The 22,958-nt window shown below is 38.2% G+C and overlaps 1 protein-coding gene across 1 annotated transcript in view; it reads right to left on the bottom strand.

The window, feature by feature from the left end:
* Positions 1–8,726: 8,726 nt before the first annotated feature.
* The window catches only part of LOC139475666 (uncharacterized), a 50,299-nt gene continuing 36,067 nt past the window's right edge, over positions 8,727–22,958 (bottom strand). Inside the window, exons 21-28 of the mRNA XM_071258854.1 lie at positions 22,817–22,886; positions 22,182–22,257; positions 21,302–21,384; positions 18,760–18,895; positions 18,041–18,073; positions 16,573–16,602; positions 14,779–14,840; positions 8,727–9,018 (exon numbers count right to left, since the gene is read on the bottom strand). Of these exons, the coding sequence (XP_071114955.1) occupies positions 8,727–9,018; positions 14,779–14,840; positions 16,573–16,602; positions 18,041–18,073; positions 18,760–18,895; positions 21,302–21,384; positions 22,182–22,257; positions 22,817–22,886 (782 nt within the window). The remainder of the gene's footprint in view (positions 9,019–14,778; positions 14,841–16,572; positions 16,603–18,040; positions 18,074–18,759; positions 18,896–21,301; positions 21,385–22,181; positions 22,258–22,816; positions 22,887–22,958) is intronic.

Genomic DNA, 22,958 nt, shown 5'->3' with positions numbered 1-22,958 from the left:
GGTCACTTATGTGAAAAGTCATCTGTAGAATTTACTGCGCACGCTGATTAGACATCTTTGAATACAAAGATTACGTTTATAGGCCACATGCGACAGATAGGCGTCCACTCTACAGTGCAAAGGCATAGATTATTTTGACGCTTATCTTGACTTGGATAAAGATATATGTTACATATAAAATACTTATCATATAATTGGTGTTTTCTGTTTTAGACAACAAGACCTACCGTTGTTTTATGGGAAAAGAGTGACTTGGCATATGTCATGGTACATGTTGTGAATAGTACAGGACCCGTGAAGATCTGCGGTAGAATAGGTCTTAAGCAAGCCCATGCTTTCCTACAAAAGGTGACTCTGCTTGTCAGCAGAGGCAACTAACGAGATCGGGTGGTCAGGCTTGCTGACTTGGTTGATGCATGTCATGATATCCCAATTGCGTGGATCGATGTGAATGATGTCAATCACTGGATTGTCTGGTCCAGACTCGATTATTTAAAGACCGCCTTCATATAACTGGAATATTGCTGAGTGCGGCGTTTATCAACAAACAAACGAAGACTACGGGAGACCCGCCGAATATAAGACATTCATGGTGACATTATAGCCTATGTCTACAAAAACAAATACCTGTAAGACAGGAAAATACACTTATACGAGGAACCTACTTGGGCTACGGGAGAGCATCAACGTTGTTGTTGTGTAGACATGGTCTAGTGATCTGTGCTGTATGCGGTCGAGCGGTATCCTGCTTGAATACACCGTTGCCATTAGCTGCAATTGGGAGGACGTGTGGTAGGAGAATTTTGTTGATGTATCGTTGAGCCGTAAGATTGCCTTGGATATGGACCAAGCCTGTCCTGCCATGAAGAGAGATGGCCGCTCACATAACGCTAACCCCACCAAACCTGTCCACTTCCTCTACGCAGTTTCCGACGTAACGTTCTTCCCGACGTCTGTAGACCTTTGCTCTTCCATCCCCTCGCCGGAAGGGAAATCTTGAATCTCTCCATCGCAGTTGAGGCCATACACTGTGTTGACGAAACCAATGCAGCCGTTGTTGACGTCTTGCTCGTAGACCTGCTGCTCCTAAACGGTTTCGTACAGTCTGGTCGGAGAATCTGCGCCGTCCGGGTAATTGGGATGCGGTTGAGGTTGCTGTGGTCGTCCTTTCACGTAGGTGGCGCAGTCTGATGTAGCGATCTTGGGCAGGCATGGTTACTCTTGGTCGTCCCGACCTTAGCCGATCACGTGTTGACCAATGCTGTTGAAACCGATCCAATAGCCTTTTGATGGTGCTGGGCGCTACATTGAAAACCCTGGCTACAGATGATCGGGATTCCCCTGCCTGCAAGCAGCCTATGACGTTGTTTCTCTGCACTTCTGTAAATCTTGGCATGTTGTTGAACTGTCACTGTTCGTTTGACGCAGATGCCAGGCAATCAAAACCCCTGCACTTTAATACCGTTCATAGTGCTGCTGCACGTGCAGTACGTCCAGCTCCATGGCCCTAATAGTTTGCATGTCCTGGTTGTGATTATGTTGATCAGGGAAATTTGTCACTGACACCAAAACACATTAAACCTTTTAATTTTGCACCTCTTGGTCCGCTAATTTTGTTTTTATGGCCAAAACATCCGTTTTGTATTTCGTTTTTTGAAGAGTATATTATGTGTTGTGTCATTTTTTACGCTATTTGCGCGAATGTTTTCCTTTGCAGAGTCCGTTCAAGAGTGAATTAAAGTTCAAGAGCTATAGTTACTTATTTAGGTCATCCTTGAATACATGTTAATGCACGCTGCACAATTTGAATGTTTGTGCGTTTGGTGGGAGCATGGTACTCATACACGTGATGACCAGCACACAATGATTGTTTAGCTATCAGGTGATTATAAAATACTTTTGTTTAACCATTACATAACGCTTATGCAATGCCACGGCTTGCTGAAAATCGGTATGCTGCAAACAGGAATGGTGCTAAAGGAAGTTGCCAGACATTTTAAGGTTAATCGAAACACAAGATTATGTCTTTGGAAACGTTATCTTCCGCAGGGCAACGCTTATGACTTTTGACAATGGACTCATCCACGTGTGACGTCGCATCAACAAGAGAATCATATTCGGTTGCACCATTAACACCTCGGACACTTCATGGGTTGAGACCAGTTGGTGACAGAACCGTACGCAACACCATCCGGTCCCGACGTCAAGCGAAACGCCCAAATTGGCTTCCAGGTCACCGTCAGGCATGCCTAGCTGGATGTAGGCATCATCTGAGCTTCAGAAGACAAGACTAGGACAGTATACTATAGATAGGTTTCATCTGGACAGCTCTGATCGTCGTGCAAGGGTCTACAGGCGTCAATGAGAACGTTTCAGTGAGGTTGTCGTCAAATGTTTCAGCCATATCGTGAAGAATTTATTTAGACTGAACAAACCCCTGTCATCGATAGAATAACAAATAGATTATCACAGATTCGATTAGAAACTAGTTGAGAACATCTAAAAGAATAAATTATTGGTCAACAACACAACATACAAATAAAAATGTGCTATAGATCGCCAGAAACTGAAGTTAGATCACCATACGAGAGACCATGGGGACTTACAGTACTTTTAATTTATCATGGACTCCGGATTTAAATCATCTGGTTGCTCACTGGCGATAGTTTACAAGTTTAACCAAAACTAAAATGATGAATATACTATGTTTACAATTCTGACTACTGAGTAACTACCGATTGACCTACCTGTGGTTTGAAGTATTTCAGTCACAAGGAGTCCTATCGACAAGTTTACCGAAGGAAAGTTTGAACAAAAACAGTAAGTTCACATTTATTCTAAGTCCTAAAACTATAGAAATAAGTGCACGTGACTCCGTTATAATCATAATACATTGTAATATAGTCTTCATAAACATCTAATCCACCCCAAAATCATGTGGAGGACATGCAACACTGCTCCGTGCCATAACCATTTTACACGACATGGAGTCTGTACCAGGAAATGTATGCAAGTTCTTTAAACTTCAGAGAGATAGTGGGAAAACATTTATTAGTTTATATAGGGTAAATTAACGAACTGCCCAAGCTATTGGGTTTTCAATTCATACCATCCAGTCTATGATAGATACAACAAAAAATGTATAGGGATAGTCTCAAAAACAAAAGTGGAACGGAGAAGGATATTAGACAGTTTTGATACAGGGTGATTAGGCGTATAGTGTACAAGCTTTATGAGCAGAAGGTAGCCCCGACTTGTAGTACAATTCGGGAGAAAATTAAAGACACGATTAACAATTGCTCTCCACGAGATGGGATTTCGATTCACTGTGCGTGGCGATGACCGAGCAGTTTTTAGGGAAAAGTATTCCACCCTGTCCATGAGGTCATATTATTTCAAGGGCTTCAAGATCATTCACCTTGACGACTACATGTGACTGCATGTGGCTACTGTCAGATGGACAAAAAGATGGCTAGTTTTCGAGGCGAAAAAGAAAACTGGTGAGTATCATAAGGGAATGAATGGTGATGTGTTCAGAGAGGTCATTTGGAGGAGGGGATATACTCAGTGTCATTTTCATGGATGATACAGGAATATATGACATTGTCGATTTCAGACCATCTGAAACGACACTCCAACTCAATGAGAAAATTCGGCTGAATAAGAAACCAGTCAAGTACAAGACATATGTGCAGCTGGTGGCACAACACGGTCACGTTGTCTTACGTACGCCAGTCAGACATTGTGAACGCAACCCTTTTGAGCGTATCTGGGCCAACTGTGATGTGTTCGTGGCAAGCCATAACTCAACATTCAAACCCACACATGTCAAAGGGAGGATCAACGCAGTCTTTGCAAGATATCAGCCTTGTTGAACCAGATATCAAAAAGACAGGCATGCAGACAGACAGTTTATTCAGAAGTTTAGGCATCAGGGCCCATGATACAATGCAGATTGGATATTAACATTTGTCTCTTGATGTACATGATTAGATTTTAAATCAAGTTACACATTCCGCTTTATAAAAACATGTTTTAAGAATATGGAAACAGCATGGATCATACCAGGATTTTCAGAGTTTCAGCAGAATTATCATTTAAAATACATTGCAACATGGGGAGAATATTATACCTTAAATGGGAATACGTTTCACACATAATAATACATGTTATTTATCCTCTACTTCTCCGGATGTACAGTTTGTACAAATAGAGTTCACAATATCACCGTTTTTGGACCTGTGACATATATTTACATTATATTTATGCAATGAAATAATAACAAATAACAGATTTCTCACATCTGAAACCCAATTATTTTTACCATTATCCTCAAGTAACTTTAACATTTTGTAACTTTGATAAGGGTATTATCTATCAGGCATCATTCTAAGTAACTTAATCCAATACTTAATTACCCTTAATTGGCTGGCTACAAAAATATTACTACAGCCTGTTTCACCAAGGATTGCCTTGTTTGTGGCAAACTTACCAACACCTAGAAAACATTTAAAATATGAAGTGTGAACTTTTTCAATTGCAGCGTAATACTTTGCACCCCATATTTCAGAACCATACAAAAGTATAGGCATAATTTTGCCTTAAAAAATGGTATATTCTGTGAAAAAAGACACAACTATTTTTCCTGGATAAATCATAAAGCGGCATAATGGCTTTCGACGCCACAACAGCTAATTGCTTACATGCCATAGACCATGACAATCTACAGGAAAACATAAGACTTAAATATTTATAGCAAGGGACTACACTCAAGGCAGACGAACCAAGCACTTGTCATGTTTTGCAACAATACCACCTTTTCTAAAAACTACAACATTGGTTTTATTTAGATTTACTTCAAGACTCATTTAACTATTTTTGCAAGCCATTTACGGAATAGGAAAATTTACAACAACATTAGCAAAGAGCATAGTGTCCATTATTTCTTGGGTTACAAATATCCCATGTTGGCAACTATTTTGCAGTTCTATAGCAAGTTCATATATAAAAAATGTAAACAACAACGGACTTAAAAGACAACCTTGTCGTACACCGGAGGATGTTGTAAATCAGCAGTCCGTACGTTCATTATTGACCTTAATACATGCGCTGACTGATGCATACATGTTTTTAAAAAGTACAGACATTTTACTATGACATCCCTTAGTAATAAGTAAATACATCAATGTTTTTCCTATTAACAAAGTCAAAAACTTTTTTAAAGTCAATAAATACACAACAAAAAGCGACCTCTGGTTTTGCAGAGATATTTAGATGAAACAAATTATCAACAGTAGAATAGTTTGGTCGGAACCCTGCGTGAGATTCGGTCAGTAAATCATTTACTGCCATCCATATTCTCAAATGTTTTTCTATGATTGACTTGAAGATGTTTCCCATAACATTTAATAGTGAAATGCCTCTATAATTAGTTGGTTCAAAAACTGACTAAGATTTATAGAATGAAATAATCATACTTATATTCCAAGATTCTGGGAAAACACCCATGTCTAATATCTTATTGAACAATAATTTCAAGTACGGTGCAAAGAGATCCGATGGTAGTTTAAAGAAATCAGGGGATATCCCATCTTCACCTGCGGACTTGTCCGTACTCAGATTATTGATAGCGTCCGCGACCTCTCTTTCAGTGATCTCACCTGACAAGAGTTCATCCGAATAGGGTAAATCATTACAGTTATCACATGTATGAGAGAGCAGGAACTCCTCCACAACACAATCAAACTATATTATAATCAATTCTTTGTAAGGGATTAAGAAGATCTCTAAAGTAAATCAGCCAGTCACTTGGAGATATATAACTTCTCAGTGGACTTCTCTGTATGGCCTGTTTCCCTGTCTTCCCAAACTGTTATGTACTGCTTTACTTTTGAATCACACTTAAAACTTACTTCTAAATTTATTCAAAAGTCTCTATTTCTCGGACTTTTAAAACTCGCACTCCTTATCAAACCACTGAGGCTGATATCTTTGTCTACCTGAACCTGTCTTTGCACTGTACAGTATGAGCTTACATACTGCAGCATTTACATTTTGATCTACCAACAATATATATTCTTCAAACATCATTTTACAAATATATTCACGGAGATACTTAGCATAAGATGAAAACTGTTTTGAAGATACTTTATATTCAGGAACATAGGATAAATTAACAGTAGCAGTGCTTTCCCTGTAGACTCCACAAATCGCAAGATCCTTGAAACTGCATACCATATGTAAGTGATCAGACTCTGTGCGTGGCGAAACTGACATACCTAATGTATTTGGAAATAACTCCGTAGATACAATAAAATAATGTACAACACTGCAACCTGTATAGGAGATGAAGGTAAAGTTAACGGAACTATCCAGTACAGATCTTCCATTTACAATATGTACACAAAATAGCTTACAGAAGTCCAACAGAATTCTACTAAAATTATTAACATTTGCATCAAGAGAATTTTTAAAACAACTAACATAATCTGCCTTGTAATCTTCATCATTGATGTAAGTATTCAAACCATCATCCAAAACACAATCTACTTCACACCCGGTTCTAACGTTAAAATCGCCAGACAGGATAAATGTACATGTTTCTCCATAGTCATACATAATGTGCATCAGTTGTTGGTCCAAGTGATCACTGTTACTGTACATCGGTGAGCGTTCAGAGGGGATATGAACAAACACCAAAAAATTGTAAATGGAGACAACTTATCCTTAATTCTGAATTTTTTTTAGTATTCCAGTGGCTGTAAACTCTTTCAAAAAGATGTGTCAACGTCTTTCTCACACATACTGCTAACCCTCCAGACAATCTACCTCGACTGGAAAACCGCTTTAGGTTACAAACAAAGGTACCAAAGTTAGCGAATAGTTTGTTCAAAACGGTCTTGGGATCAATACACATGGTTTCTATAAAACAGAATATAAATATATCTAAATTTTCACAGAATGAAATGAAGTCAGTTGACTCTTCTTTAGACACAAGTCCATAAATGTTCCATGTACACACATTAATAACAGTGCTTACATTATAATGTGTATTATTATTAGTAGTAGTAGTAGTTGTAGTAGTATTCACAATATTCTAGTAGTAGTAGTAGTAGTAGTAGTAGTAGTAGTAGTAGTAGTAGTAGTAGTATTCCTGTTAAAAGTGTTTGGAGAACTGACACTGGGTGCTGTATTTGACAAACGAATTCCATCGTCTATTCCGGTGTGTGGACTCACTGGTAGAGGATTGTCATCTGTAGCGATGAAGCTGCAGGGATGGCGCTTACACTATTATAAAGTAAGGCATTGGGGCCTCTGTCACATCTCTACTTGGATATATGTTGAAAAGTCCCTCGGTTCAGATGTTCCAGCTGATTAGAACCCCAGTTCCGACGTTTCCAAACCTGCTGTATATCTGAAGCCTCCTCATCCCACGTATACACAGTGCCGTCAATTATCAGTTTGTCACAGCTGAGATAAGATATATTGTTGTCCTCGCGCTTTATCATCAAGGGAGGCAATCGAGAACGTGTCTTTCTCACTAAATGAAGTCTCAATTGACACCAAAGTCTTTTATACCTTTCAGATATTTCCGAGCAGCATCAAGAACCTGGCATTTATCTTTGTAATTTCACAATAACTGGTCTATGTCCGGATTTAGAGTGTAATCTGTGGGCTTTTCTATGCTCACTGGTTCATCATGTTCAATGAAGTGAAGTACGCATAAAATCTCGGACAAAACTGTCATTGTCAGTCCATGTTTCGCCACCCCCTACTCGGGTGACATTTGCACCTGTGAGAATCCACGGGCCGGTGTGAGGTCATCACTCGGGCCAGGTGTTAGGTAATACCTCAGGCTATAGGCTATAGGCGGTTTCATACATGCATGACATCACACGAAAATTTCCTAAGTTTACCATCATAAAGTACACTTTATGTGCCTGTGTCAGTTCGGAAAGGCTAGATTAGGTCAATTTGCTTTATTTTGATATATGCTATTTTCATAGCCCTATTTATTAAATGAAGCCAGAAAAGCCGTGTTCTAGCATTTCCGACAGTACTTTACAACACAGTCCATTACATGAGTACATACATGTACAGGATACAATTTATAAACATACAAGATGGCAGATATATAATGTATGCAAAATGTTCAATTTATTTTTTTCAATTTTTTTACTGAAAAGTTATACTATAAATCTGGTCACATAAAGTCTATAAAGTTACAAAACTAATTCACACATTTTAAGGAGATTGGGAAAGATGATAAATCTATTAGTACTAATTGAGTACTAATAGACGAAGCCCTCCAGATAACACATGTACACCAAAGTGATCACAGACACCAGCATCCAATTCATCAACAGCAACTTCTTCACATGAGGAGACAAGATCTAGGATCTCATGGAATCCCCTCTTAAATCTAAGATGGTGAAAGGGTGATATCATGACGAAGTAGGCTTGACTCGTTTGGTGTGGATAGCTTATGTGGATGGCAGGTTTTGTGATGTTGGTGTTTTTGTGTCAGGAGGCAAGGCACATGGGGCTGGACCAATGGAGCTGGTGACAGGAGCTTTGTTGAATGTGATCTCAAATGGCGGATTTGGAGTCTCTTTTTGTCAGTTAATCTTTGGTGTTCTGTGGTGCGGATATCTATATGTTTCTCCGATGTAAGTTTCGTCACATCTGCATTTGATCTTGTGCCTCATGGGTGGGGTTTAGGTGTCCTAGGTTTTCCTGTTCTTGGTTTTCCTGTTCTTGGTTTTCCTGTGTTCATGGTTTTCCTGATCATGTTTTTTTCTGTTCTTGGTTTTCTTGTGTTCATGGTTTTCCTGTTCATGGTTTTCCTGTTCTTGGTTTTCCTGTTCACGACGTTCCTGTTCTTGGTTTTCCTGAACTTGGTTTTCCTGTTCACGATGTTCCTGTTCTTGGTTTTCCTCTTCATGGTTTTCCTGTTCTTGATTTTCCTGTTCATGGTTTTCCTGTTCTTGGTTTTCCAGTTCATGGTTTTCCTGATACCTGTATGATGTCAGTATGATTTACAGATTGTTTTGCATTATCATATATGTCAGTAAAATATGTTTGTTTGTTTATCACCACCGACAGAGATATTCCACCTACATGGCGGTGGTCTGTAATTAATGGAGTCTGAACCAGACATCCAGTGTTTGATATTAAGGGCATCGATCCACGACAATGGGATACGGTGACATGAAATCAACTAAGTCTTATCCTAACCACACGATCCATTTGGTCGCTTTTTACGACATGAATAGACTGCTATTCTTACCTTTAAAATAACAAAACTTAAATATAATCTAATTATGATTAACGATTAACAAAATCCAAATTTTACTCAGTAGATGGTAATTCCAAATGTGGATGCCAACAAATATTCACCGCATTGAGGCAGTCGCTGGGTGGCCTGTTGGAGCACTAAAATATCAATTTATCATTTTCAGGTGTGTTTCGTCTTACAAATATATTATTTTTAGCTGATGTTGATTCTTATAATGCGGTCCTACAAGATAATTTCCTTCAGTAGAGGTACAACTATATCTAAACCTTATATTTTGTACAAACAAAATGTATATAGGATAGAAAGAATCGCACGTTTGTACAGCGACTTCCATTGATGAAAGCGTCGTGATATCCACAGTAGCATTTTCCGGTGGCTGTAAAAGTATATCTGCGTATTAGTTATCAGGAACATATAACTCTAACATTTATTGAGGATCTGCTTTTATTTCCCTCTTAATTCCTTTTACCTGAACCTGCAACGCTGTAAAGATAAGACAGCGAACATGTGATGTATGTTGGAAAAAGGCGCATGAGGTGATATTGCAACAAAGATTTAGTTTGAATGTTCAGTGAAGTACCTAGTCAACAGCAGTTTGATTGTTCGATCCATGTTATCGACCCTCAAAGCTAAGATACATGTATGTTGCTGGGTACCATCTCTAACCATGGAAATCCCAAGGGGTGAGAACGATTGGTTGGTTGGTTTGCTGTTTAACGCCGCACTCAGCAATATTCCAGCTATATGACGGCGGTCTGATAATAATCGTGTCTGGACCAGAAAATCAAGTGATTAATATCATGAGCATCGATCCACCCAATTGGTTACAGCATACTCGCCATGAATTGCAAACAATTGAATCATTGCGTTAAATGGAAATCATAAAAGACGTCATACATTTTCAGCTACTTTCTGTGAAAAGACAGACCCAACGAAAGCCCAGTAGCATTTTCTGGTGGCTGTAAAAATGTGTCATTGCATTAGTTATCAGGAAACATACAACACTAATATTTATTGAGGATTGGATTATATTTCACTGCTGATTTGGTTCTTACCTAAACGCTGCAAAGTTACGACAGCGAACATGTTTGCTACATTCCTATCGCCGTAAGCAGACTACCTCCGCCCAGTCACTTATTGTGCTGCATGGTGGAAGAAAGCGCATGAGGTGATATTAAAAGACAGATTTATTTGGAATGTTCTGTAAAACTCCAAGTCAGCAACATTCTTTGTTTTTAACTCTCCTCCGATACACCTATGGCTAATATTATTTTTAACGCCCCACGCCCTCTGGAACCAATCAACCAACACATCGATTTTGACCACCAGATCTATTTTCTCGCCTCTTACAGTAAGGATAGCTATATGGGTACCTATCACATCCATGGAATACCAATGGTTGCGAGAACAAAGGAAATGTGATTCGACTGTACCCATATCATTCTACGGTTCTTAATTTAACTTTCATTGATAAGTTCATGTACCTTTATTCGACGCAGAAATATAGGAGACGTTGCATAGACATTCAACCAAAGACAAACATTGCATCGAGGATTACAACAAAACCATCATGGATTGAAAACAATCGCATCATGGGGACAAAAGACAATCATAAAAGAGCGTCATGAAGAGTACTTTGATTGTTTAAATGCTATTCAGCAACAGTCTGGTTACTAGTATATGATGGAAGACTATACATTTTCATGTCTTGGTCAGACAAACCAGTGAATGATATTAGGAGCAACGCGTGCACCACGTGACGTTAATAAGATCACATAACAAGATCATCATAACAAGATCATCATCCCCGGTAAAAGTTAAATCAGACTTAAGGGGCATTCACACGGTACAACTAGTTGTATACAGTTTGTTGAATGCAACACATTGCATCCGTGTGAAGGGGCAAGTCGGCCCAACTTTTGACGTATGCAACTTGTTGGACGCGAGTTATACGAAATAGGACATGCTCTGTTTTCATGCGCCAAGTTGTATGAACGCAGCCAATCAAAACGCGTATGAAAATCACGTGACATTTACACGTCAATTTGTAAACAAAAATGGCGACTCCGATTCACGTCGGTAACTTCTGTTTTTCGGTATCCTAAGTGTCACCACTCAATAAAGGACCTATGAAAAGTAGGTACGTAGAATACAACTGTACCAAATCATATATTTTGACATTTGCATCGGTCTTATTCTCCTGGTTAAACTGTTCATGGTGTTATTTGAAACGACGGGCTTTGTGAATGTACACTGTACTGTAGACCAAGATGAGATAAGGTCCATAATACGTTTCTAAAACTTAAAATACATCATACACACAAATACACGTCACAGTTTTAGATTCTGTGTGAAAGTATCTATAATATGATGCCATTAACAACTATTTTAGCCGAAGCATATGTATCACTAACGACATCTGAAAATAGTGTACAAGGAAAAAAATGCCATTTTCGCATTTTACCAATTCACTGTTCTAAATGTGATTATTTATTCAAATGACGTATAGCTACATGAGAAGTTCCATTACAAAACCATTGGGTGTCTGCCCTTTGTCAAAACACCAATCATCATTCCGAAAAGACTCCAATAACCCTATATTCGTTTTCGAAATATAAAAACTCTGGACCGAACCTCCATGTTGGATAGTGTTACAAAATCACGGTTCTTTTCGCGTCAGGCGAGATGCCTGTCACATCACATGTATTTCACACTCAGCTACCATACATACATCTCTGAATTTATCACACCATTAAGAATCAATTGACATTTTGTCTAAGTCACTAAATAAATACAAACGGTCCAAATGAAATCAACCGCAGTATTCAAGTGTGAAACCAAACCCTGTGCTCTGAAACCTACCAGTGGGCCTTCTCATTTAAAATGTAAACAAAGCAAACTTCTAGTTTTACTGAACATTTTACTATTCCGAGAGATTTTGTCGTCAATTTGTTGCATACATTTGCTAAGTTTATTACGAAGATGCATGGGTCGATAAGCGTTGCAAAAATTGAGGAATTAATAATTAGAGTCCAGATACTTATTTGGAAAAAGTCAACAGAAATCGTTCAACGTGACGCCATGATTGACGCAAAATCATACACACTGACGACGGTATTGGTCTGCCTTTCCACGTAGTATCAATGCGAGAATGGAAACATAAAAATAAACAGAACTTGTTGATTTCAGATTGATTCTGATTACTTAACTTACATGACTCATTTATGTATGTATGTATGTGATCCCAGCATCACCGTAAATCCTACTCCAAACATTCCGCGTACTGCTATCAGCGAACTCGCTATGTTATGACGGGAGGTTACCGGTAGTGATGTCATAAAAGTATACGTCAACATCAACATCGTTGTACATATTTGTTATTTTCTTTGAGGTGCGGGTGAACTAGTACACAACGCATTCAGTTATGAAGTAGTTTACTGTTTCAATCTTGAATTATAATTTGAATATCTCTTCAATATCGTTTCACCCAGCAAAATAATGCACTGCTGCAAAATGGATACATGTATACATAAAGGCCATAGAATTTATGACTCATAATAATCAGCTGTTTGTTTGGTCATAGAAATTGACATTTATCGTGTTATCCTTCCCATAAGATGCTTTGTAAATGTAACACACTGCAGCATATACATATTTCCTTTGGAGAATTGTGAAATATTCTTTGTGGCAAATGTATATAGATAGGTTAAATAAAACGGGCACTTCATTTCTTAAGTTTAAGTATATATATACCTGAAGGAAATTCGCCACGTTATATTTGTATTAATGTATAACTCTTGTGTGGACAACTACTTGTCTTACATTTGGATTTTAACGTTTGATTGGCGGAACATTGACAGCTAAAGATTGCATCAGGTGCGCGTTTCAAAATAGGGGCCGACCATTTGGGATTCATGGGTGGAGGTGGGTCATGGTCTGTTGGGGCTTGGGTGTGCGTTGCTGGGGGGTGGAGGGGTTGTGGAGCTGTTGTAGTGATAAGCCCAACATTCTGTTCTTTTAATCGAAATTTTCCATACTATAACCGAATATAATTGGTAATATACTGTCACTTTTTTGTGTTACCGATTTCAACGTTTCTTATAAATTGGGAAATAAGCTAAAAGTATCTGATTTCAACTTGCCAAAGGTCACTTTCAGGATTTTTATAGTTCATTCTTCTATATTATAACAAAATCTGAAATATGTCTTCAGGACATTTTGGATGACAATCGCTCAATGTCCCAGAAAAGGAACCGATGTGGTTATTAAAGATCGACTTTAATAACCACATCGGTTCCTTTTCTGGGGAACTTTGTAGATACACATAAACAAAAAGATACTAGAATATATTGTCCTGAGCCAAAGCAAATGCTCACCACGGACATGACGTATACTGAGTTTTGCAATGACTAGGAATTGCGGGGTTTTTTGGTCTTTGTACATGTGGGCATCGCCCTCGTGTTTTGACGTCGTGTAACGGAAAATTTGTTTTCGACACATAAAACAAGTACGTTTTCGTATCGGATGTGTCACGTTATACATTTAATTTTCCATCATGGGGTTAAAAATTCAATAATATACAAGTCCGTTAAATTGCAAAGTCAGTGGTTGGCCCAGTACCGTGCGACCGCAATTCTCGCACAGCGTTGATTTTTCAAAGCTCTGCGTCTGAACATTAACTCGGCAACCAAGATTCAAGCGATAATGTAGTTAATCACAAGCTTTTTTTCAGAGATCTCGCGAGACCCGAGTTGTATGCAACTTGCCGCCGTGTGGATGCCGAGTTATATACAACTTCAGTTTGTGCAACTAATTGCATACAACAAGTTGTATACCACTAGTTGTACCGTGTGAATGCCCCTTTACCAAATTCAACTCAATTTGCGAGAAGGAAATAAACAGGACGAATTCAGAAGAAAAATATGTTTGTTTGTTAAACTCCACAGACAGAGATATTCCACCTACATGGCGGTGGTCTGTAATTAATGGAGTCTGAACCAGACATCCAGTGTTTGATATTATGGGCATCGATCCAAGACAATGGGATACGGTGACATGAAATCAACTAACTCACATCCTAACCACACGATCCATTTGGTCGCCTTTTACGACACGCATAGACTGCTGTGGAGTTATATTTTTACCTTTAAAACAACAAAACTTAAATCTTATCTAATTATGAATCAAAACGATTAACAAAATCCAAATAATGCTCAGTAGATGGTAGTTCCAAATGTAGAGGCCAACAAATATTCACCGCATTGAGGCAGTCGCTCGTTGGCCTGCTGGAGCCTGTTGGAGCCCTGAAATATCAATTTATCATTTTCAGGTTTCTATCTTCTAACAAATATATTATTTTTAGCTGATGTTGATTCTTATAATGCGGTCCTACAAGATAATTTCCTTCAGTAGAGGTACAACTATATCTAAACCCTTTATTTTGTACAAACAAAATTTGTATAGGATAGAAAGAATCGTACGTTTGTTTAGCTTCCTCCGGTGAAAGCGTCGCCAGAATATTCCCAGTAGCATTTTCCGGTGGCTGTAAAAGTATGTCTGCGATTAGTTATCGGGTGACATACAACACTAACATTTAAAGAGGATCTGCTTTAATGTCACTGTTAATTCCTTTTACCTGAACCTGAAACGCTGTAAAGATACGACAGCGAACATGTGATGTATGTTGGAAAAAGGCGCATGAGGTGATATTGCAACAAAGATTTAGTTCAAATGTTCAGTGAAGTACCTGGTAAACAATAGTTTGATTGTTCGATCCATGTTATCGCCCCTCACAGCTACGATAGGTTGTTTGGTACCATCCCTAACCATGGAAATCCAGCGGGGTGAGAACAAAGGAAGTGGAATTCTATTACACCCATATGAGTCTACGGTTCTTTGTATACTTTCATTCAGTACATGTACATTGTATAACCATGTTGGTTGGTTGGTTTGTTGTTTTACGCCGCACTCAGCAATATTCCAGCTATATGACGGCGCTCTGTAAATAATCGAGTCTGGACCAGACAATCCAGTGATTAATATCATGAGCATCGATCCATGCAATTGGAATCGATTACATGCATCATCCAACTCAGCGAGCCTGACCACCCATGGACATACAGGAGGCGGTCATAGGCAACCAACCCTACAAAGTGAAGGTAAACATTGCATTGACGGTTACAGCAAACTCGTCATGAATTGCAAAAATTGAATCATGGGGTAAAAAGGAAATCATAAAAAAAACGTTATTAATATTCAGCGACTTTCTGTGATGAAGACAAACCCAACGAAGGCCTAGTAGCATTTTCTGGTGGCTGTAAAAATGTGTCATTGCATTAGTTATCAGAAAACATACAACATTAATATTCATTGAGGATTGGTTTATATTTCACTGCTGATTTGGTTCTTACCTAAACCTGAAACGCTGCAAAGTTACGACAGCGAACATATTTGCTACTTTCCTATTGCCGTAAGCAGACTACCTCCATCCAGTCACTAATTGTGATGCATGGTGGAAGAAGGCGCATGAGGTGATACTAAAAGACAGATTTATTTGGAATGTTCTGTAAAATACCTAGTCAGCAATATTCTTTGTTTTTTAACTCTCATCCGATACACCTATGGCTAAAATTATGTTTAACGCCCCACGCTCTCTGGAACCAATCAACCAACTCATCGATTCTGACCACCAGATCTTTTTTCTCGCCTCTTACAGTAAGGATAGCTATATGGGTACCTATCAGATCCATGGAATACCAACGGTTGCGAGAACAGAGGAAATGTGATTCGGCTGTAACCATATCATTCTACGGTTCTTAATTTTACTTTCATGTTAAGTTCATGTACATTTATTCGACGCAGAAATATAGGAGACGTTGCATAGACATTCAACCAAAGACAAACATTGCATCGAGGATTACAACAAAACCATCATGGATTGAAAACAATCGCATCATGGGGACAAAAGACAATCATAAAAGAGCGTCATGAAGAGTACTTTGATTGTTTAAATGCTATTCAGCAACAGTCCGATTATATGATGGAAGACTATTCATTGTCATGTCTAGGTCAGACAAACCAGTGAATGATACTAGGAGCAATGCCTAATGTCGTCAACAATCACGTCGCCTCGCTACAACGTCACGTGGCGCACAAACAGGATGAAACGTGCACCACGTGACGTTAATTAGATCACATGCCTCACTCAAAACATCATCATAACAGGATCATTATAACACGATCATCATCCCCGGTAAAAGTTAAATCAGACTTACCCAATTCATCTCAATTTGCGAAAATGATGTCTGAAAAGAATAATTACACGTTCAATATGTTTTACCAAAATAGGATATCTAAAACTAAACAAGGGCTATGAACTGGATAATATAGATTGAGAAATAAACAGGACGAATTCAGAAGAAAATTATGTTTGTTTGTTAAACACCACAGACAGAGATATTCCACCTACATGGCGGTGGTCTGTAATTAATGGAGTCTGAACAAGACATCCAGTGTTTGATATTATGGGCATCGATCCAAGACAATGGGATACGGTGACATGAAATCAACTAACTCACATCCTAACCACACGATCCATTTGGTCGCCTTTTACGACACGCAAAGACTGCTGTGGAGTTATATTTTTACCTTTAAAATAACAAAACTTAAATCTTATCTAATTATGAATCAAAACGATTAACAAAATCCAAATAATGCTCAGTAGATGGTAGTTCCAAATGTAGAGGCCAACAAATATATTCACCGCACTGAGGCAGCCGCTCGTTGGCCTGCTGGTGCCTTTTGGAGCCCTGAAATATCAATTTATCATTTTCAGGTTTGTATCTTCTAACAAATATATTATTTTTAGATTATAATGATTCTTATAATGGGGTCCTACTAGATAATTTCCTTCAGTAGAAGTGCAACTATATCTAAACCCTTTATTTTGTACGAACAAAATTTGTATAGGATAGAAAGAATCGTACGTTTGTGCAGCGAATTCCATTGATGAATCCTCAGTAGCATTTTCCGGTGGCTGTAAAAGTATATCTGCGTATTAGTTATCAGTAACATATAACTCTCACATTCATTGATGATCTGCTTTTATTTCCCTATTATTTCCTTTTACCTGAACCTGAAACGCTGCAAAGATACGACAGCGAACATGTGATGTATGTTGGAAGAAGGCGCATGAGGTGATATTGCAACAAAGATTTAGTACAAATGTTCAGTGAAGTACCTGGTCAACAATAGTTTGATTGTTCGATCCATGTTATCGCCCCTCACAGCTAAGATACATGTTGGTTGCTGGGTTCCATCCCTAACTATGTAAATCCAGCGGGGTGAGAACAAGGGAAGTTGGAGTCTACGGTTCTTTGTATACTTTCATTCAGTTCATGTACATTGTTTTACGCCGCGCTCAGCAATATTCCAGCTGTATGACGGCGCTCTGTAAATAATCGAGTCTGGACCAGACGATCCACTGATAAATACCATGAGCACCAATCCACGCAATTGGAATCGATTACATGCATCATCAAACTCAGCGAGCCTGACCACCTATGGACATACAGAAGGCGGTTATGGGCAACCAACCCTAAAAAGTGAAGGTAAACATTGCATTGACGGTTACAGCAAACTCGCCATGAATTGCAAACAATTGAATTATGGGGTCAAAAGGAAATCATAACAAGATCATCATAACAAGATCATCATCCCCGGTAAAAGTTAAATCAGACTTACCAAATTCAACTCGGCTAGAACATAAAATGATGTCTGAAAAGAAAAATAACACGTTCAATATGTTTTACCCAAATAGGATATCTAACACTAACCGACGGCTATGAACTGGATAACATAGATTGAGAAATAAACAGGACGAATTCAGAAGAAAAATATGTCTGGTTAGCTCCGTAATAACTCTTTTTTTAATTTGTATATTCCTGGCAGACTTTTCCTGTGCTATATTATAATACAAAAATTATACAAAAAATCTCATCAAATTTAAGGTTTTAAATAATGGCAAGGAGACTCGATTTCTATTTTGCTTTTTGAACCACTTTTTTGGGACATGGTATTGCTTTCAAACCGGGAATGAAAGAAAACAAGCAGAGATACTAAAATAAGTGTGAGTATATAATTCCGACCAGGAAGGCATTGTCACGAATATGACCACGTTAACACAATGTTAACCAGATATACCATAGTTTAAGACTAAATCGCGCCCCGTTTTCCCGTTTTAGAAGACAAACGACCAAAAAACTTTGATCTTCAAATATATCCCAGTTATGTTGAATGTCTGATCTGATTATTCCAGCTCATGCCTTGTTATGCAAGAGTGTTGCTCTGTGTATATTGTACCGACATGTAATCATGAGAAGTTAATTATGTTGTTGTTGATGGAGCAGATATTAAACTGACGATAACAACCTCAAGTAAACGTGTATGAAATGTATACAAACCTGGGCCACGACAACAACGGAAAATAGGACATCGATTGTGTCTTGAGAATATACTGTAACCAATGACAAAAGAAGTCCACTAGCAGTTTCCGCAAAAAGCCTTAGTGGCCGAAAAACTGACCTGAAATAAGCATATTGTTGTCGCTATTAATTGACATGAATGACATTAAAGACAAAATTATTACGATTTGGTGTGTCATCATTGTGTGTATTGCTATATATGTGTACAAGAGTGAATCGTATCGTTTATAAACGTGTATACATGGAATTTTATAGTTGACATGTTGAGGACATTTCCAAATTGGCAGTGGCAATTAGATTTGATTTTCATGTGTTTATGACGGGTGGCATCGATGGGGCAGGATATGCTCAAGATACGAACACCTGGTTTTATCTTTATTTGATGATTATTCATAAACACATGTTCATGATATTGTCGGAATCGTACAATAGACAAGCCCGTCACTGCTTTTAGCAGAAATCACTTATCAATATGGAGAGGGTCTTATCGCTTTTAATATGATTATGGAAACAGCTTGTTCCTTTTTATACACATTTGACCCGTGAAGATTCCGGGGTAGAATAGGTCTTCAGCAACCCATGATTGCCGTAAAAGGTGCCTATGCTTGTCGTAAAAGGCGACTAATGGGATCGGGTGGTCAGGCTCGCTGACTTTGTTGATGCATGTCATCGATCCCAATTGCGTGGATCAATGCTCATGATATTAATCACTGGATTGTCTGGTCCAGACTCGATTATTTACAGACCGCCGTCATATAGCTGGAATATTGCTGAGTGCAAACAACAAACCAACCAACAACCAACCAACTTCACATTTAAAGATGCCTGGTTAGGGATATGCCTCTTGTTTTTTCGGAAAATTCATCCTTACTGCATTGGAACTTTAAACCAGAAGGAACCATGACATAGTGCATTAGAAGTTTTACAATAGTAGAGTTCGTATGTTTTACAGAATGTAAACAACCAATCACCGCAGAGGACATATTCAGTAGGAAAACTTGAAAAGAGTTAAATGGATTCTACTTGGTATCATGACAAACACGAAAAAATATGGACCAGTTAAATCTAGAGTTCAGTGTTATTTATTGATTATTTATACACCTTGTATTTTGTTCTTTGTTTAGAAATTATAGTTTTGTGTTTAGACAACGTCTCCAAAACATTCTTTTGTAAATGTATTCGTTTGTTTTTATTAAGATTTGCATATATCGACAAAACAATGTTATGGACGATGGTATGCAGTAAGTTCTCTGAGAAATGTTACCGAAGAACAATCTTTTGTCTAACCACGAATGCATATGCCTCAATTTTTGTTCGTTTCGTTCTTTCTTTGAAATTTCATTTTGTTCATGATTCCTCAAATTTGTTTTTCATAAGTGGCCTGTTTCATAAGCAGTCATATCAAAGCTATTCGGTATGTCTTTAATCTACCTACAGTTATTCCGAATTCGCAGAGATATTGGAAAAAAACAGGTCATTATCGCAAATGATATCATTACATGTCATTATAATAAAACATTGTCACTGAGTTGCCGTAAGTCTTGGTAAGGCTGCACGATATCCTTGATGACATTGTCTTTTTCTTTACTTAGTATCGTGTCGTAAGAGGCGACTTACGTGAACGGGTCGTTAGGCTTGCTTACGTGCCTGATGCACGTCATTCCAATTGCGTGGGTCGATGCTCATGATGTCAATCACTGGATTGTCTGGTCCAACTTTGATTATTTAAATACCGCCGACTTAGTATTGATATTTGACGAGAATACTGTCGACAATTCCTCAACAGCCTTAATCGTTAAAGAATATATATCCGTTTTACGTTGGATAAAGTTTACACATTGGGCCGAGACATTCTCACATATTTCTCAAACGATTTTACTTTACCCATAAGCAGAAAAATGTCTGCACTTGTACACAGCAGACTTAATTTAAAATTAACATACGTGGTATAGTTTTTAGTTTCAACAAAATCAGTAACGCGTGAGGGGCGGGTGCTGGACACACATATCTTGTCCGTGAAAACCTGGTGTCGTCACAGATTTTCAGTTATCCATTCATATACTTTTCACCGCTATTTTGCCTGTTACGCCCAATATAATCTGTTTCGGCGGATAAACGAGACTATTTTCTGTTGTTGACGTTTTAAAGTTTATTATTATGAATATGTGTCTTTGATTTGCTAATGTCTCACTTGTGTGTACTATTCTCAGTGTAATGTTTGGAAATAACTTTTGTGAAAAATATGTAATTATTTCACCAACTTTCATTTCTAAATTTTCTTAGTTGCGTAGTTTACTTGGTTAGGGAATAATAAGGTTTTCTTATTATAGTTTTCATTCATAGTGTTTATCTTTGTAATGATTTGCCATTGTGTTTACGACATGAAATGGTCTGAAACAGTTAACCTGTACTTCAACATCAGACATAAGATCAGATGTATTTTCACTTTGTTTTCATCAAGTACTTTAAACTTGTAAAGTGTCAAATGCCGTACCTGTTTGTAAAGTGTCAAATGCCGTACCTGTTTTTGTTAACGCACTCACATCTTTTGCCCTTTTCATCTAGATACTCTCTACCACAGATAAAGATCAGTAGAAGATGAACCTGAAAGAAAGCTCTACCATATTAGTGAAAAAAGCGACAAAACCCTTTCCATATCCAATAAAAATCTCTGCATAAAGCAAAGTCGATTGTACAATTCCGACTATATCCTGAGTATGTGTTTATCAATCACTATCAAATAGTAACGACACCAGGTATTCGCGAAAAGGTGAGCGTATCCTGCCCCACAGGTTACACCCGTCACAAACACATGCAAAGGCAAGTCAAATGTTCACCTGAAGTAACGTATATGGAACGGATATAGATATTGTGTTTCATGAACACACTGAAATAGCCCTTCTAATTATTTACATTCGCCTCATATTTTTCTAAATTGAGATCTAAGCATAAATATCCAGAGTGACAATAAACTCTACACAAGACTGTATGACAAGAGGTACGACTTCAGCTTTCCCATAGTCAACGTTCCCTTTAATGTCGAGCAATACTCCAGCCATTGGTGTCTCAACTGGGCCTGCTCTTTTTTCGAAAATTCTAAAGAGCTTCTTACAACTCTTGCTTAAAAGTTGTGTGATGAGGTTTACAACATTCAAGGCCTCAGTATAGCTTTCAAAACGTTTCATGGTAAACATGTGGAGGGCATTTCAAAATTTGCAAGTGTTTATGGCGGATACCACCGGTGGAACAGGATACGTTCACCTTTTCATCACCTGCTATCATCGCTATTTGATAATGATTCAAACACATGCTTATGACATAGTTGATATCGTATATAGATGTGTTATGATTATGAAAAGGACTTTGTCGCTGTTAATTCATTAAATCGATTATTATGAAACAATCCTCACCAGGAACACTGCTAGAAGAGGGATGACAAGAACATACAGCGCATTGTTTGTTGTGGATGGAACACACCTAGAAACATTGAAAGATTGCCTGTAATTACAACAATGTGATGAACATTATGCGGGACATTAATTTAAATTGAGATTGTTTTGTTTAGGTTGTTTACTTGTTGCTTAATGCCACAACCTATAAAACCCCGGATCTGGACCAGGCACTGAGAGCAATGATCCATGCTGTCGGGGTACGATGCCTCGATATCAACCAAGTCATCATGACCGACTACCCGATCCATACGATCGCCACTTACAACACGCATATGTCTAACCCCATGGGGTACATTGAGATTGAAAGCAAGTAGTACCGCAGTTGATTTGATCACCCAGTTCTTGAGCCAACACCTTGAAAACAATATTATTATATTGTTTCCCCATAATTCAATTGGCCAACCCTATCCCATCCCAAATAATTTTCTCATTGTGTCAATAATATGTCATTAGAACACATTAGAGCACAGCGAATTGCGTCCCTTGGGCACGCCAGAAACCTACGATTGTGGGTTCGAATACCGGTTCCCCCCGATTATGTTTCTACTCAAATTGATACCGTGATGCTAGAAATTCGTACTTACACGTCGTTGGACCCGTAGCCTGACTTGCCTTTTACTGATATGTATATACCAATGATTATAGACGGCAGAACTAAAAAGATAGGACTCATGGATAATGTTACTGATCGATTTAGAAAGATAATATTAATAAAGAAACGTGGGA

This window comes from Haliotis cracherodii, unplaced genomic scaffold, assembly GCF_022045235.1.
Source record: "Haliotis cracherodii isolate W230 unplaced genomic scaffold, xgHalCrac1.p SCAF_3, whole genome shotgun sequence".
In the NCBI taxonomy this organism is placed as follows: domain Eukaryota; kingdom Metazoa; phylum Mollusca; class Gastropoda; order Lepetellida; family Haliotidae; genus Haliotis; species Haliotis cracherodii.
Note: the sequence above shows the minus strand (reverse complement) of the source record. Positions and strands in the feature narration are given on the sequence as shown.